Below are 16,346 nucleotides of genomic sequence, written 5' to 3' on the forward strand. Positions count from 1 at the left end.
TTGCCAACCTCCAGGAAAAGTCTGGAGATCCCTAGAATTATCAGTCCCCCTGGAGAAAATGGTTGCTGTTTTGGAGGGTGGACACTATTGGCATTATACCCAACTGAGGTCCTGCCCCCAAACCCCCCTCCCCAGCCCCCCCCCCCCGCAAATTTCCAGGAATTTCCCAACCCAGCAACTCTACACAAAACCTACCTTGATTCAGCTGATCTGGCCACCTGGATCCATGCCACAATAACGTCAAGACCAGACTACTGTAATGCAATCTACGTAGGTCTCTTCTCAACATAAACTTCTCAACTCCCGTTGTTGCAGAATGCTGCAGCTCAGTTATTATCTGGATCTAGGCAGAGCATGTGTATTAATACCAGTCTGCAGTCACTCTATTGGCTGCCCATCAGTTACCAGGCTCAATTGAAAGTACTGGCTATCACATTAAAAGCCCTTCATGGCCTTGGACCCTCGTATCTGCAAGACCACGTCTCCACCTATGTCCCACTGCAACAACTTTGCTCACTGAGCAGGGCCTTCTGCAGGTGCCACGCTGCAGATGGGGAAATCAACAACTGCCTGTACATGTGCCTTCTCTGCACTGGCCCCTGCCCTGTGGAATGGCCTGCCTGAGGTGCTCAGAAAGGCTCCCGTGCACCGGGCATTTCACAAGCAATTGTCCAGGAGGGCATTTTTAGAAAGGAAACAGAGCTACATCCTAATATATTGGCCCAGGAAAACACACTGAGTTTCTGCCGATGACGTAACACAATGTTCTGCATTGTTTAACGTGTTGTGTTTAATACTTAACCTTTGTTCAGACAACAGGTCAGTTTCAAATTTACGCAGTTCCTAGCCCTATTGTATTGATTATTAGCTGCACTATTGACTGCACTGATTTACTTTGTGTCCCCTCAGTGAGAAAGGTTAACCATAAACAATGTATATAAATGAATAAAAATAAGAAAATAAACTTCAAGATATGCAAATATACATGTGAAGCTGCCTTATACTGAATCAGACCACTGGTCCATCTTGTCTACTTAGACTGGCAGCAGCTCTCCAGGGTCTCAGGCTGAGGTCTCTCACATCACCTACTGCCTGGTCCTTTTAGCTGGAGCTGCTGGGGAACGAACCTTGCCCCTTCTGCATGAAAAGCAGAAGCTCTACCACTGAGCCCTGCCCCTCTCCCCAAACGTGTCCACTCTGTAAACAATACTACATGCTATGGGCATAATGCAGCTTCTTTACCCAAAGGCAACCAGTAGTAAACAAAAAAAAACTCCTACCATTAGGTAACGCAGCCCAATTTTAGCAGCTAGGTCCAGCGAAGGAGCCAGCTTTATTTTTCCTGTAACTCCTGTACCTTATGAGGTAGATCATGAGGCTTGGCTTCCTGTCCTGAAAAACCTCCAGACTAACAAAGACTGTGTGTGTGTAAAGACTACAGTCCACAATGGCCACGCGGATGAGCCTTGGGTTCCACACGTTCACAGGTCACTTCAGGGTACAGTGGTTCCACATGAACACGCCACACCCTCATTAGCCCATTATCTTGATACTGACAGGACAATGATCAGCACGTTACCTTTGATACTTTTTGCAGGACAATGACTCAGCTCAAACCCAACCCCTTTCTGACTATATATTACTCTTCCTACACACTTGACGCTGAGAGACACTGTCCTTCAGGGTGACTCCTCTGAAGGTGCCGGCCACAGCTGCTGGCGAAACGTCAGGAAAGAAAACACACGACCACGGTCACACAGCCCGGATTACCCACAAGAACCAACCAACCGAGAGCATGAGGTGTTGGTTCATGGCTCCCGGATGCCAACTCCCCCAAAGCTTCCGTGTGCGCGCGCGTGTGGACACACAGTGTTCTAAGCCAGCCCTTATATCTGGGCCTTACGTTTGAAACCCCGCTGGAAGGCCCCCCCAGGGCTGGAACTCCAGGCGCGCGTGCGCACTGGGCGTGCGAGCGAACTGAGGCTGGGAAGCGCCTCAGCAACCAACCGCCGCCCCAACCGCCGCGCGCGCCCGTTTGAACTCCCCGCAGGCGTGGGGTCACGTGGCCGCTGGGCGAGGCGGCGGGGCCGGCTGAGGAGAGGCGCGAAGGCGGCGTTGGCGGCGTGGTGGCAGTGGCGGTGGCGCCGCCGGGCCCCGCGATGTGCTCCGTCCTGCCCACGCCGGGCACCTCCATCAAGCTGCGCGTCTCCTTCGTGGAGGTGCAGGCGGAGACGCCGCTGGCCCGCCTGTGGGGCCTGTCGGGCGAGTGGCGGGAGCTGTACGGCCGCCTCCGCGACGAGCTGCAGGCCGCGCCGGGGCCTCGCCTGGCCAACGCCCCCGGCGGCGCCGGAGGGGCGGGCGCGGCCTCGGGCCTGGCCGTGGGCGACCTGGGCCTGGTGGAGCTGGGCGGGCGGTGGCTGCGCTGCCGCGTGGTGGGCCGCCTGCGGGGCCCCGGCCAGGAGTACCGCGTCTTCCTACTGGACGAGGGCCGCACCGTCAGCGCCGGGGCCTACTACCTGGCCCGCGGCCGTGAGGACTTCTTCCAGCTGCCCTCCGAGGTGCTGGGCTGCATCCTGGCCGACCTGGTGCCGCCCGGCCACTTCGCGGCCCAGGCGGCCGGCGAGCCCCAGGCCTTGGCCCCGCAGAGAGGCGGCGGCAGGCTCAGCTTTGCCTGGACGGCCGGCGCCGTCGAGTTCCTGGGCTGCCTCCATGGCAAAGAGGTCTCGGGCCTGGTGCGGGAGGTGCTGATCCCCCAGCGCCTGGTGGTCCTGGAGCTGCCCTGGCTCCTGGCCCAGATGCACCACCTGGGCCTCGCCAGCCAGATCTCGCCCGCCGCCTTCCGTACCTTGCTGAACGCCTCCTTGGGATGCAATCCTGCTCCACCGCAGCAGTCTTCCGTGCCTCCACCGCTGCCGCCGCCACCTCTTCCGCAGGTGCCCTCTCCTGCCGCCCCTGCCCGAGGCCAGCTGAGTCCTGGCTCCCTGGATTACTTCTACCCCAAGCTGGAGTTAAACATGACCGAGTCGGTGCTGGTGACGCAGATCTGCGACCCCCACCACGTCTACTGCCAGCTGCGCAGCCTCTCCAAGGAGATCAGCCGTCTGACCGATGCCATGATTCAAGCCTTTGAGGGTGCTAGAGGAGAAGACCTGCAGGAGGCCTTGCCCACTCCGGGTTCCCCCTGTGCCGCCCGGGGCATAGACGGACACTGGTACCGAGCTCTGCTGCTGGAGATATATCCCGGGGGTGGTCCTGAAGAGCAGCCGGGGGCAGTGGCCCAGGTGATCTGTGTGGATTACGGCAGGAAGGAGTTTGTGACCAAGAGGAACCTGCGTCGCTTGCCGGGAGAGTGTTTCCGCATGCCGGTGGTGACCTACCTTTGCTCGTTACAGGGGATCACAGATGGAGGCTGCGGCTGGACCCGTTCACAGATCAGTGAGCTCAAGACCTTGCTGCTGGGCAAGGCGGTGCAAGCCAAGATCGAAGCTTATTGCGCCTTTGAGCATGTGTATTATGTGACCTTTTTTGGGGAAGAAGGTTTCAACCTCAACTGCCTTTTTGGGGTGCAGGCCCACTGCCTGACCCAGAGATTTGTGCACAGCCATCAAGGGTATGCGTCTAACTTAGTGGCTGAACAAGAAGGCGTTGGTGCCCCTACCAAGAAGGAGCTGCTGGGAGCACTGGCCACATTTGCTGCCGCCCCCCTGCCTAGCGTGCGTCTGAAGGCAGGAGAGTGCCACAAAGCCCAAGTGTCCTTCCTCAAAGACCCTACGCAGTTCTCCGTGTGCCTGCAGGAGTACCACCAGCCTCTCTGTCACTTGAAACAAAACTTACAAGACTTCTATTCCCAAAGCAAAAAACTAGAGGGTATTCTCCTTGAGCCCCAGCCAGGTTCCTTGTGCTGTGTGATGTTGAAGGAGAACACTTACCACCGTGCTGTTGTCACCGGCGTGCAGGGGGAAGGTATTGAAGTATACCTGGTTGACAGGGGAAACACGGAAATAGTTGACCTGTATAAAGTGAAGGAGCTGCTTCCTCAGTTCAGAGAACTTCCTGCCGTGGCGCTCAGGTGTGCCTTGGCTAATCCTTCCTCAAGTCAGCCGTGGAGTCCGGGCTCTGTAGACTATTTCAAGAAAGCCGTGATGAATAAGGAACTGGTGGTTCAGGTCCTGGGCATGCAAGGGGACATTTACATAGTTGAACTTTTCGATCATTCTCTAGCAGGAGAGAAAAACTTAGCCAAACTCATGTCCCAGGGGAAGTATGCTGAGCATCATGACAATGCGGATTCAGAGACCATCCAGAAACTTTCAGATAAGCCTCTAAGAAGAGGTACTAAAGAACTGGGCACTAGTCAAAACCCTGTGAGAATGATATCTGCAAAAAATGGAGAATTCCCACCCAGACCTGACCGTCAAGCTCCCCGCTGTACTTCAGCTTTGACAGCCAAAATGCAGACGGTTGGGGGCATTTGTTCTTTGCCCAGTGAGACAGTTGCAAAAGAGGACTCTAGTGGTGCTCCGAATAGTTCGCCCCATCTTGTGCAAAACTACTCTGAAATAAAGCCAGGATTGTCTTGCGAAGGGCAATTAGAAGTTGGAAGTACAGTAGACGTAACAGTATCTTACGTAGAAAGTCCTAGTCTCTTTTGGTGTCAGTTAGCTAAAACTGCCTATGATCTGAGGGTACTTATGGCTGAGATTCAGCATTACTGTGTTCATGTAGCAGAGCCCCATGTTTGGCCTAACCCTGTGTGTTTGGCTAAGTATTCAGAAGACGGGAAGTGGTACAGAGCTCTTATTGTTCGTGCTGGCCGTCCTACAGAAGACGTAGAAGTCGTGTATGTTGACTATGGGAATAAAGAGCTTGTTTCTGTAAAGGACCTTCGTTCAACTAGGACTGAGTTTCTCAAGCTGAAGGCCCAGGCTTTCAGATGTAGCCTTTACAATTTAATTCAGCCAGACAGTCAGGATCCTTTTGTTTGGGATGAAAAGGCCACTGACGCTTTTCAGGAATTTGTTGATTCAGCAAGCAAAATGGAACTGAAATGTACTATATTTGCTTTAGCAGCATTAAATAATGCATACCTCCTTAATGTTGTGGACTTAATCACACCTTTTGAAAGCGCATGCCATTTTTTAACAAGGAAAGGTTTAGCCAGATCTGTAGAGCCAGATAAACCCTTGACATCATCAGTTCATCTGCTTTCTTACTATTATTCGACACATAACATCAAAATTGGAAGTGAAGAGTTGGTATATGTCACATACATTAATGATCTGCGTCTCTTCTACTGCCAGCTTGCCAGAAATGCACATGCTCTTGAACGCTTAACAAATAGCATTGGTAAACTCAGCAAAATGGGACATAGTCTGAAATCCTTGCCGGTTCCTGGAAACTTGTATCTTGCAAAGTATACTGATGGCTGCTGGTACAGGGCAATACTGGCTAAAACAAGTCCTACCGAAGAAGTCTTCTTTGTGGATTTTGGGAATACGGAGTCGCTGACAAAAGAAGATCTGATTTTAGTACCCAGAGATGCCTATGAGATACTGCTTTTGCCAATGCAAGCCATAAAATGTTCATTATCTGATACTGCTGGTGTACCTAAAGAAGCCATTGTGTGGTTTGAAAAGGCAGTGCTAGATAAGCCCTTAAAGGCTTTAATTGTAGCAAAAGATCCTGATGGAAAGCTAATAGTTGAACTATATGCTGACAAAATGCAGATAAATGCAAAAATGAAAGAAGACTTAGGTTTGCAAGGCAGCAAAGCATTGGACAGATCTGCAGAAAATAAGGATTCGGGCAGTGAAGCAAGAAGGCCATTTTTTACAGGTGTTGACCATTCTACTCCAGAAATTAAGAGAAGCATGTCTAAAAATCTGGAATCCTTAAGTAGTAGCAGACCCAGAGCTTTGTGCAGAGAAGTAAAACCCTTTCAGCAGAAAACAATGCCAGAGGTGATGACACAGTCTCCTCTGCCAGTAGAAAGACTTAACTCAACTGATAGTGTGGCAGATAAGAGCAGACGTTATGTGCCCCTTGAAAAGAGAGAAGAGAAAGCTGATAGCTTGAGAACCAGAAATCAAAAGGAAACTTGCATAAACTCTTCACTTAAGAAAATGTGTGATTTGCCTCTGAAGAACACAAGCCCTGGTTTTAAAACCTTAGTGTATGTTTCTCATGTAAAGAATCCTTCTGACTTTTATGTTCAGCTAGTAGAAGATGAGCCACTGCTTGACAGTGTTTCAGAGAAACTAAACCAGTCTGAAACAACTGAGAACCTAAATGGACAGCATCTCCATGTAGGAGACTTAATATGTGCAGTTTTTCCAGAAGATGGCTTGCGGTATCGAGCTGTTGTCCAAAAGCAGCCGTCAGATGAAGGGATCAGCGTACAGTATATTGATTATGGTAATACTGCAGTAGTTAACATTTGCAAAACATGTAGACTCCTGGAGGACTGTGCACTGCTTCCGGCAATGGCCATTCATTGCTCATTGGGTGGCATTAAGACCATGGGGCTTCCAGAGTGGTCAGAGGAAGCCATGCTGTACTTCTCCCAGAGCACGAGTGAAATTCAGATGAACTGTGAATTTGTGGAACAACTTGCAGGCAAATGGGAAATTATTCTGTGCGATGGAGAAGGCAATGTGACTGCAGATTTGGTTAATAGTCATCTTGCGTGCAAAAAATCTGTTTTAGTAGAGACATCTGACAAAAACGAAACTGAGGTTGACATGATCGATTTGGCTGAAATTATTTCTGATACGCCTAGCAAAGCTGCACTCATCCAGGATGCCAAATCATTTTTCTGGAAGTCACCTATAGTTGGTCAAACTGTAAAAGCCTTTGCAGGATCCACAGAGAGCCCGGGATACTTCTGGTGTCAGTTTGCTGATCTTTATGAGATCCTTGCCATTGAAAAGAAAGTCCAAGATGCTAGGAAGCCTGCTGGTTGCAATACAGCTGATATTAAAATTGGCTACTGTTGTCTGGCAAAATGCAATAAAGATGAAAATTTTTACCGATCCATAGTTATCAGCTTAGAGGAGAGCACCTTGAGAGTTGCTCATATTGATCGTGGAACTGAGGAACTTGTCACCAGAGAGATGTTAAGGCAGATTTCTGATGAGCTGTTAACACTACCTCCTCAAGCATTTCCATGTTGTCTGTTTGGATTTAATTCCTCTGAGGGGTCATGGGTAGAAGGAGCAAGTGATATCTTCTGCAATAAAGTAGTGGATTCTTTACTAGATGTTACAGTTATGGAAATACTATGCAATAGGCCTTTTGAAATTCCCTTATTTGTTGTTAATTTGGAATGTCAGAGGGAAAACATCAATGCACAAATGAAACTTTTTTGGGAGCCTAACACTGAAGACGGTGGCTCAGCTGTGGCAAATATCCTCAGTCACGAAGGGCAGAACAGAGATGCTAAGGCAGAAGATTTGGAAGTTGTACTCTGTGAAACGGGAATGTCTGCTTCTACTTCTGTGGCTTCAAAATATACCATGGCTTCAGAAGATTATTTATATGCATCAACGGAAGACTGTTTAGCTTCTGCAAGGAATGAGGGCCTTTGTGAAACAAAAGGAAATGAATATCCACTTGAAGTAGAGGAACAACAAACTATACCTGAAACGCCTAATAACGAACTGGACTTTTCTGTCCCTGAGAGAGAAAGTGATAGCAAGAGGTGTGTTCTAAATTGTTCAGATGTTTCTGAAATTCAGCTTCCAGCAAGTACGGAGGTGTCGGGACAGAATCCCTTTGAAGCCCAAGAGGAGGTCAAAGGCCAGAAGGCAACCTTAACACAGGACCCCGTTGAAGGGGAGCTGCCGTTGAGCTCTGAAGACTCTTCAGACTCGGTGGTCTTAGAAGTGCCTCTTTCCTCTGATACCAGGCAGCTGCTGACAGAACTGGAAGCCCTGAGAACTCATTCCTTCGAAAGCTTAGTGGAATTGGAGTCCATGATGAATCATCTCTCATGTGAAGAAATAGGAGAGACCTCCAAACTGGGCCTGGTTGAAGTGCCCTTGATGGAAGGAGAGTTGGAACAGAGTTCTTCGCTAATGGACGAAGTGGACGGCTGGCTCAGCTGTGGTCAGGAGAGGCTGCTAGAACTCCCAGTCCCTGCAACACCGCTTTTGCCAGCTGCTGAAACGAAGGAACTGTCCTTACTGCCTGCTCCACCTCCTCCCACTGTTCCGGAGATCCAATCACCCCTTTCAGGAAGTGAACTAAATCCGCAAGTCCCGTTTTACATGAGAGAGTCTACAGATCTGTGTGAAATTGGACAGGATGCCCCAAAGCTGAAAGACAGAAAACAGCAAACTGTCTCGGAGCAGAGTTCTGAACAAGTGGAGACGAGGCCTGCCGCGTGTCGATCTTTTGAAGAGAGCGACAGTAAGCTGGCCGAGGAGGATTCTGTGAGTACGCTGCTAGTGGGAGAGCAACCTGAAACTTCAAGTCAGAGTGCAGGTAAGCTTGTTTTTTTTTTTCTGGCAGAGGTTGATGTTTTGTGCATATAGAATGTATCTATATTTAAGAGCAGCACACTGATGTGTTTTACTTATGTTTCTGGGAGGAATTTGGAGCACAAAATGGGGGAAGAAATAAGAGCTAAACTTGCCAAAAGAGTGGAAATGGATAGGCTTTTGACCATAGAACATACAACAATTTCTCTGTCTCTCTTGTTACAAAGGCTTCCTGTATCAATTCAGGTAAATAGACTTGTTAGCAGAATGCCACATTCTTGTATTCTGAAGCAAACATTGATGTTAAAAATATTTGCTTTCTGGGACCTATCTATTGCTACAGTCCTGGTACGCAATGTGTGCGTGTGTTAAGTGCCATCAAGTCGCTTCCTACTTATGGCGACCCTATGAATTAGTGTCCTCCAAAATGTCCTGTCATCGACAGCCTTGCTCAGGTCTTGCTCAGGGCCGTGGCTTCTTTTGTTGAGTTGATCCATCTCAGATGTCCTGTTTTTTTGGTGTTCCTGAGTTGAACTAAATGTTGAGGAGACTAATGGCCCATTCATATTTGTGAGCAACTGGGAAGGTTTCCTGTATAGCTCTTAGAATCAGAGAGTTGAAAGGGACCACCAGGGTAATCTAGTCCAACCCCCTGCACAATGCAGGAAATTCACAACTACTTCCTCTCCCACACCCCCAGTGACCCCTACTGCATGCCCAGAAGATGGCCAAGATGCCCTCCCTCTCATCATCTGCTTAAGGTAATAGAATCAGCATTTGCTGACAGATGGCCATCTAGCCTCTTCTTCCTTGTACATTTTATATCTTGGCATATGTGAGCTGCTGCAACTTTCCAACATTTGTAAAATAACATGCATCAACCAAAATTCTCCCTTTTATTGAAACTGTTGAAGGAGTTCTGTCCTGTCCACACCAGTATTCTATCTTTTTTTAATGCCTCTTAAAATCTGGTTCTATGATATGTATGCACTGCCCTTGTGTACTTCTATCATAATTGGGCTGTTTGGAATGAATAAACTACAACAAATCTTAGTTTTGTGTCCATGCAAACAGCACTCACTTTCGCTGTGTTACAGAGATCATAATGAAAGGGAAGAAGATATCCAAGTACTGTTTAGCTATTATATCGGGGGGAGAAATAAGAGCTGTGCTTGTGTATATATCTTCACCTAGGAGTTCTTGGGGAGAAAAACTGAGTGGGGGGTAGCTCAGATCTCTCAAGCCTGGTTGGGACTTACCATTTGGTGCCTCCTAGGGGAAGAGAAATTAACCCTTTGTCTCATTTCATATAGGTTGCGCCTTGCAGCAGGTGAGGTGCTTGTAAACAATGTGTTCTCTTGGCAGAAAAAAATGAAGCTCCTTACGAGTTAAAAGGATTTGATGTTGGATCCCAATGCATGGGGAGCACAGGTGCGCACTGGTATGAGGCTGAGATCTTGGGCGTTTCTGCTGAAGGTATAAAGGTAAGGCAACGAGAACATTCTGGGTGAGTTAACATTAACGCCCTAAATAGCTATCTTATAGTACTCACTCAACATGAGAACTGTTTTTGCTGCCCTTTGCATGGAGCCCCGTGGCGCAGAGTGGTAAGCTGCAGTACTGAAGTCAAAAGCTTTGCTCACAAACTGAGTTCGATCCCGACAGAAGTCAGTTTCAGGTAGCTGGCTCAAGGTTGACTTAGCCTTCCATCCTTCCGAGGTCGGTAAAATGAGTACCCAGTTTGCTGGGGGTAAAGTGCAAACGACTGGGGAAGGCAGTGGCAAACCACCCCGTAAACACAGTCTGCCTAGTAAACGTCAGGATGTGACTTTACCCCATGGGTCAGTAATGACCCGGTGCTTGCACAGGGAACTACCTTTACCTTTTTCCCTAAGTAGACGTGTCTGTTCAAATGATGATCTTATCTTTACATAAAGGTTTTGAATCTTTCAAGTGAGGATGAAGAGACCGTCAGTCCTATAAATGTTTGGAATGGGATTCCTGAACAAAACTTGGGTCCAACCGAGGTATGCTCCTTGCTATAATTCTGAAGAACCGTGTTATGTTGACCGTCACAGTTAAACTAGCAGCAGGCTTGTGCATGACCAGGAGGAAGATTAGGAAAGACGGAGGAGTGAAATCAATTCTTTGAATCTGTCTGTACAGTAGAAAGGGGAATGGGCAGAGGGGAGGGAGAATACGTACATTTGAACTGCAGTTCATCTGCTACACTTGTTGAGAATTGAATGGAAATTCTTATATATCTAGCTACAGACTGCTACAGACTATAGCTTGTCACACAATTCTTTTTCTGTATTTGAAGTGCAACTGCTAATTGAGTATGTATAGCTTTAACAAGGTGTGTGAGCTCTACTGCCTTGTTGTTTATTGAATTGCTAATGTGGTGCTTGGTTGAGAATGTGTATTGGCAAATAGAGCCAAGTTGTTTAATGAGCCATCCCGTTGCTGTTTCTTTGCTGCATCTGCTACGCTGCCAGGCGTGGCAAAGAGGTGGGTTGCCAAAATTAAAGTTAACGAGGAGGGAGGCTCAGTTCAGTTCACGTTAAGGAGCTCGAGTGAAAAATAATTTTTTAAAACTAAAATCAAGTCTCCTTACTAGTAAACTGAAATGTAGCCAATACAATACAATACAATACAGGGTGGTTGTTTTTTTTTTGTGAAGAAGTGTTTGTGTGTGTGAAGCATCTAGGAAATTGCACCTGTCCCTGTTAAATTGGAGGAATGGATTATTAAGCCCATTTTTGGCACCTAACGTATTGGAAATTGTATTGTGGCTTAAAACTGTCTTTAAATTTTTTTTTTTTGCTTCAACAGACTAACCCTGTAGAATTGGTCTCTAATAAGGTTAAAATTCTTATACTTAAGACAGTAAGAAACAATGGCTAGCAGCCTGTTGTTAGTTTCTGATGACAAATAGGCATTTGTCATGGGGTGGGGGTATTGCCACTGATTTCCCCCTTTGCTTTTGCTCTCCATGCTGTTAATTAGGATCTGCTGGCCCTGAAATTATGTCTGGGGTGTGTGTGGAGCTACTAAGGTAATAAAGCTATCTGCCATCTTACTTCTGTAACAGAAGTCCTAGTGTGAAGATCATTGAAAGTTTTATTATTTGATTTGTGCTTAAGATTACACTATTTTAAGGCATACCTGCCAATAAAACGTACCCTAGAGCACTTAATACAATTAGGTGATCAAATTGAAGTATGTACATTTGTGTACAAATATTCTCATGTCTCTCACATGAACTTTCTGGGTGTTTTTTTTTTCCTTCAGGTGTTGCATGATGGAATAAGTACCTCACTTCCTTTGCCAGAAAGCAGTTTAGCAGTTGAAGGTGAGGAGTACATCTTTACAACTTGTACTAAATAATATGTAAAACTTTGCAGAGTTTTTGCTTGTTTTGGTTCTTGGTTTTTGGTCTGTGCATAATATTGAGGAGGCAGCGTGGTGTGGTGGTTAAGAGCGGTGGATTCTAATCTGGAGAACTTGGTTCGATTCCCCACTCCTCCACATGAAGCCTGCTGGGTGACCTTGGGCCAGTCTCAGTTTTCTCAGAACAGTTCTCTCAGCCCACGGGGAGGCAGGCAGTGGGAAACCACCTCTGAACATCTCTTGCTGGAAGTCTTTGCAGTATACGTTCTTCCCCTCCCCTTCACCAGTGATCCACCAGTGCTGCATGTCCCTTGCCATCTTCAGCTGCAGAAAGCTGAGAGGGTTTGTAGGGTGCTTGGTTCACCTGGGCGTCCCTGAGACTTTGTGGGATAGTTGCGCTCTACTAAGAACACGAGGGGTGGGGCATGAGTCAGTTTGCACAGACTGTGGCGTGACAGGCTGGGGTGGGTTGGGGGAGGTCTTCAGACCAGTTGATGTGGAAAGGGTTTCCTGAAGGTAGGTAGGAAGAAGAGTAGTAGTTGGTTTTTATATGCTGACTTTCTCTACCACTTAAGGAAGAATTAAACCAGCTTGCAATCACCTTCCCTTCCCCTCCCCACAAAAGACACCCTGTGAGGTAGGTGGGGCTGAGAGAGCTCTAAGAGAGCTGTGACTAGCCCAAGGTCACCCAGCTGGCTTCATGTGTAGGAGTGGGGAAACAAATTCAGTTCACCAGATTAGCCTTTGCTGCTCATGTGAAGGAGTGGGGAATCAAACCTGGTTCTCCAGATCAGAGTCCACCTCTCCAAACCTCCGCTCTTAACCACTACACCATGCTGGTAGGTTGCAAATCTTTGCTGCAGAACCTAGTGGCAACCACTGAGCATTGAGCCTGCTGTTACCATCATAGCCCCGCCCTGGGGTCCATAATTCTAAAACATCTGGGCTTATATATAATTTATTAACCTCTTTTGGTATCTCGGCCCTTCTGAAAATGAAGGGTTCTGGTAATGGGGATATAGCTAGTTAGCTCATTGGCTTTGGAAGTTTGGTTCTTTTAACATAGTTTTAATGTAACCACAACTAGTCATGGCTGCTGTAAATACATTCTGCAATTCTTCCTTGTATCTTTAGCTGTGAAAGAAGAGAAGGGTGGTTTGGACAACTGTGCTGATTTTTTGGGGTTGAGTGACCAACAACAGTGAAAGCGCACTTGACAGATGGAGGTGTCTTGAGCACAAGTTTCTTTGGATGTACTGATGACGGGACGATTGAGAGGGCAAGTCCGACCTCGATGGGCAACTGCTGGCTACTTCAATGAGCCCTCAAAGTATTTTCTGTGCAGGTTCATTTACCATATCTTGGAATAGTGTTTTTTTTAATAAGACCTGGATACGGAGTAGTAGACTGTTTTTCTTTGTCTTAATGCTCTGAGATTGTTTAAGCTCTGTTGAGGATGAAAGAAATATACACATTGATACACATTTTTGATACACATTGAGCGCACTTTGACTACACTGCCCTGCTAAATGGAAAAAAATCTCTGGATATTTTGAACGCTTTGTGTTTTGACATTTTGTTAAGGAAGAATAAAACTGTTGTGTTGTTGCTGTTCATTTCTTTTGATGCAGACTTTTTGCTTCTGGTAACAGTAACTAGCTGCTATACAAAACTATTCTAAATAATTTAGTATTGCTCTTTAATATTATGCATGGTGGTTTCAGAGGGTAGCCGTGTTGGTCTGCAGTAAAAGAGCTCGATTTGAGTCCAGTCGCATCTTAGAGACCAAAAAGTCATAGAATTGGAAGGGGCCATATGGGCCATGTAGTCCAACCCCCTGCTCCCTTTGTCAGATAATATAATATTATGCACATTTTTTTCTACAGAGGGACCTATTCAGTGTGACAGTGTGTGTGTGTGTTAAGTGCCGTCAAGTTGCTTCCGACTCATGGCAAGTCTATGAATCAAAGTCCTCTAAAATGTCCTGTCATCGACAGCCTTGCTCAGGTCTTGCTCAGGGCCATGTCTTTGAAAGTAAGTATGTGTTGTGTATTAAGTGGCGTCAAGTCGCTTCCGACTCATGGCGACCCTATGAATCAATGTCCTCCAAAATGTCCTATCTTTGACCTTGCTCGGATCTTGCAAATTGAGGGCTGTGGCTTCCTTTATTGAGTCAATCCATCTCTTGTTGAATCTTCCTCTTTTCCTGCTGCCCTCAACTTTTCCTAGCATGACAGTCTTTTCCAGTGACTTTTGTCTTCTCATAATGTGACCAAAATACGATAGCCTGTTTAGTCGTTTTAGCTTCTAGGACTGACCCTAGTGTGACAGTAGGCAATAACAAAACAGCTTTTACAGGGAATGCCTGTATGGAAATTGCTGGTTAAGGACAGCTGTCTGAAGAACATTAGAGCCCTGCTGGAGCAGACTTCTTGTCCGTGAACACACATGAAGCTGCCTTCTACTGAATCAGACCCCTTGGCCCATCAAAGTCAGTATTGTCTACTCAGACCAGCAGCGGATCTCCAAAGTCTCAGGCAGGGGTCTTCCACATCACCTACTTGCCTAGTCCTTTTAACTGGAGATGCCGGGGATCGAACCTGGGACCTTCTGCATGCCAAGCAGAGGCTCTACCATTGAGTCACAGCCCCTCCCCATCTAGTCACTATCCTCCATGAATCCCCTTTTCAAGCTGTCTACACTTGCGGCCCTCATTACATCCTCTGGCAGTCTTTCATTAGAAGAAGTAAAGTTAATTTCTAAAAGTTTGTGTGTTGCCACTGTGTAGTGGAGGAGGGAATGCTTTGAACCCCAGAGGTAAACGTCTTGAAATTGACTTCAGAGGTGCCATATCGCCAGTGTAAAGGTACTTCAGTTGATGGAGGGAAGGGAAATGATTTTTCTTTTGCCAATTCCCCCCCTCTTATTGCAGATCCTCGTTTGTCCCCCACACTGGTTTGAATGTCATTTGACCTTCAAGAACCGACTCTAGAGGCTCAGTGGCGGTGGCAGCCGTGGGAGGCAGGGACGTCCCATTGTTGCCAGGGGCACCAACTAGTGATGCTTGGGACCCATCCTCTTCAGTTTGTAGTTGCCCGCTCTGCATAAACCTGAGACAGTAGCTCAAATTCTTAGATGTCAGCAGCAGATATTTTGGGAATCCCCCGCCCCAGCTTCTACCTACAAATCCCATTTGGCAACAGATGTACCGCTGATAACACACAATCAGGTGTACCACTTCCTCTTGGGATAAGGGGAAAGATGAGTTGCTAAAGTTACCGGTGAGCATGATTGTGAAATCCTGAAGCAGAGCCTGTATCGAATCGAGACCTGGGCTGCAGAATCCAGCATCTCTGCTCTAACTTTCCCATTGAAATCGCAGTATAACATAAGATAGGCCGTGCTGGATCAAACCAAGGTCCATCAAGTCCAGCAGTCTGTTCCCACAGTGGTCAACCAGGTGCCTCTAGGAAGCCCGCAAACAAGACGACTGGAGCAGCATTCTCCTGCCTGTGTTCCACAGCACCTAACATAATAGACATGCTCCTCTGATACAGGAGAATACAACCATCCCTGCCGGCCAAGAAGAGGGCTTAGGTCAGGGTGTCCAATCTTTTGGCTTCCCTGGGCCACATTGGAAGAAGAATTGTCTTGGGCTGCACATATAATACACTAACACTAACAATAGATGATTCATAATGTTTTAAGTAAGTTTACGATTTTGTGTAGGGCTGCATTCATAGCCGTCCTGGGCAGCAGTTTGGACAAGCCCAACTTCGGTTTCCTTCAAGTTGTCAGAGTTCTCTGCTGTTCTGAGCAGGATGTATGACTGTGACTTCCAAGATTTTTTACTTCAGAGTGTGTAGGTCTGATCCCTGCTATGATACCTGAGCAGTTCCAGGTGGTTGTCATCTCCCTCCCCCTCAAGCACTTTTACTTTCAGGCTTGAAGCGTTGAACTACGTCGCTTGGCTTATACCGTAGTTCCCAGTTCATGCCCCATACTTGAGAAAACATCAGGTGTGACAAAGGAATGCCATAGCTCTGTGTGTGGACCTGGTATGAAGCAATGAAGATCTCATGGGTATTCTGTTTTGACTGGGTTGGGTTTATTCATTCAGACTCAGCAATGGAGTTCTAATCACTTCTCAGCATCCCTTTCCCCAAATCTCAAGTTTACCTTTCACGTCAAATCCCCAAATATAGACAGGATTTTAAGGTGGGAAAGTAGGGAACCGAGGAAAATAGCTAACAATAGGGTATAAAAAAATGACTGTAACAACTGTATGCATTATTTTAATACTGGCAAATCCTTAGCCATGTAGTTACACAGATTGTGGTATTGTTCTTTGCATCAGCACAATGATTAACACAAATAACACAATATACTAATTCACCAAGATTTTTTTTTCTTAGTGGTTATATATCAAAGAGGAAGTTAACACTGAATTTTGACAAGTTCTCACCTTCCTGA

The 16,346-nt window shown here is 47.0% G+C and overlaps 1 protein-coding gene across 1 annotated transcript; it reads left to right on the forward strand.

Annotated features, from left to right (window-relative positions):
- Positions 1-2,159: 2,159 nt before the first annotated feature.
- On the forward strand, positions 2,160-13,078 carry TDRD6 (tudor domain containing 6). Its single transcript, XM_056856922.1, has 4 exons — positions 2,160-8,484; positions 9,846-9,964; positions 11,775-11,859; positions 13,008-13,078. The coding sequence occupies exons 1-4, from the start codon at positions 2,160-2,162 to the stop codon at positions 13,076-13,078; spliced, it is 6,600 nt and encodes a 2,199-aa protein (XP_056712900.1).
- The last annotated feature ends 3,268 nt before the right edge of the window (positions 13,079-16,346 follow it).

This window comes from Euleptes europaea, chromosome 10, assembly GCF_029931775.1.
Source record: "Euleptes europaea isolate rEulEur1 chromosome 10, rEulEur1.hap1, whole genome shotgun sequence".
In the NCBI taxonomy this organism is placed as follows: Eukaryota; Metazoa; Chordata; class Lepidosauria; order Squamata; family Sphaerodactylidae; genus Euleptes; species Euleptes europaea.

Excerpts from the sequence above, each read along its gene's own strand:
- TDRD6 (XM_056856922.1), top strand. The coding sequence starts at position 2,160 with ATGTGCTCCGTCCTGCCCACGCCGGGCACCTCCATCAAGCTGCGCGTC. Across the intron at positions 9,965-11,774 it reads TTTCTGCTGAAGGTATAAAG|GTGTTGCATGATGGAATAAG; the intron begins GTAAGGCAACGA and ends TTTTTCCTTCAG. Across the intron at positions 11,860-13,007 it reads GGAGTACATCTTTACAACTT|CTGTGAAAGAAGAGAAGGGT; the intron begins GTACTAAATAAT and ends TTGTATCTTTAG.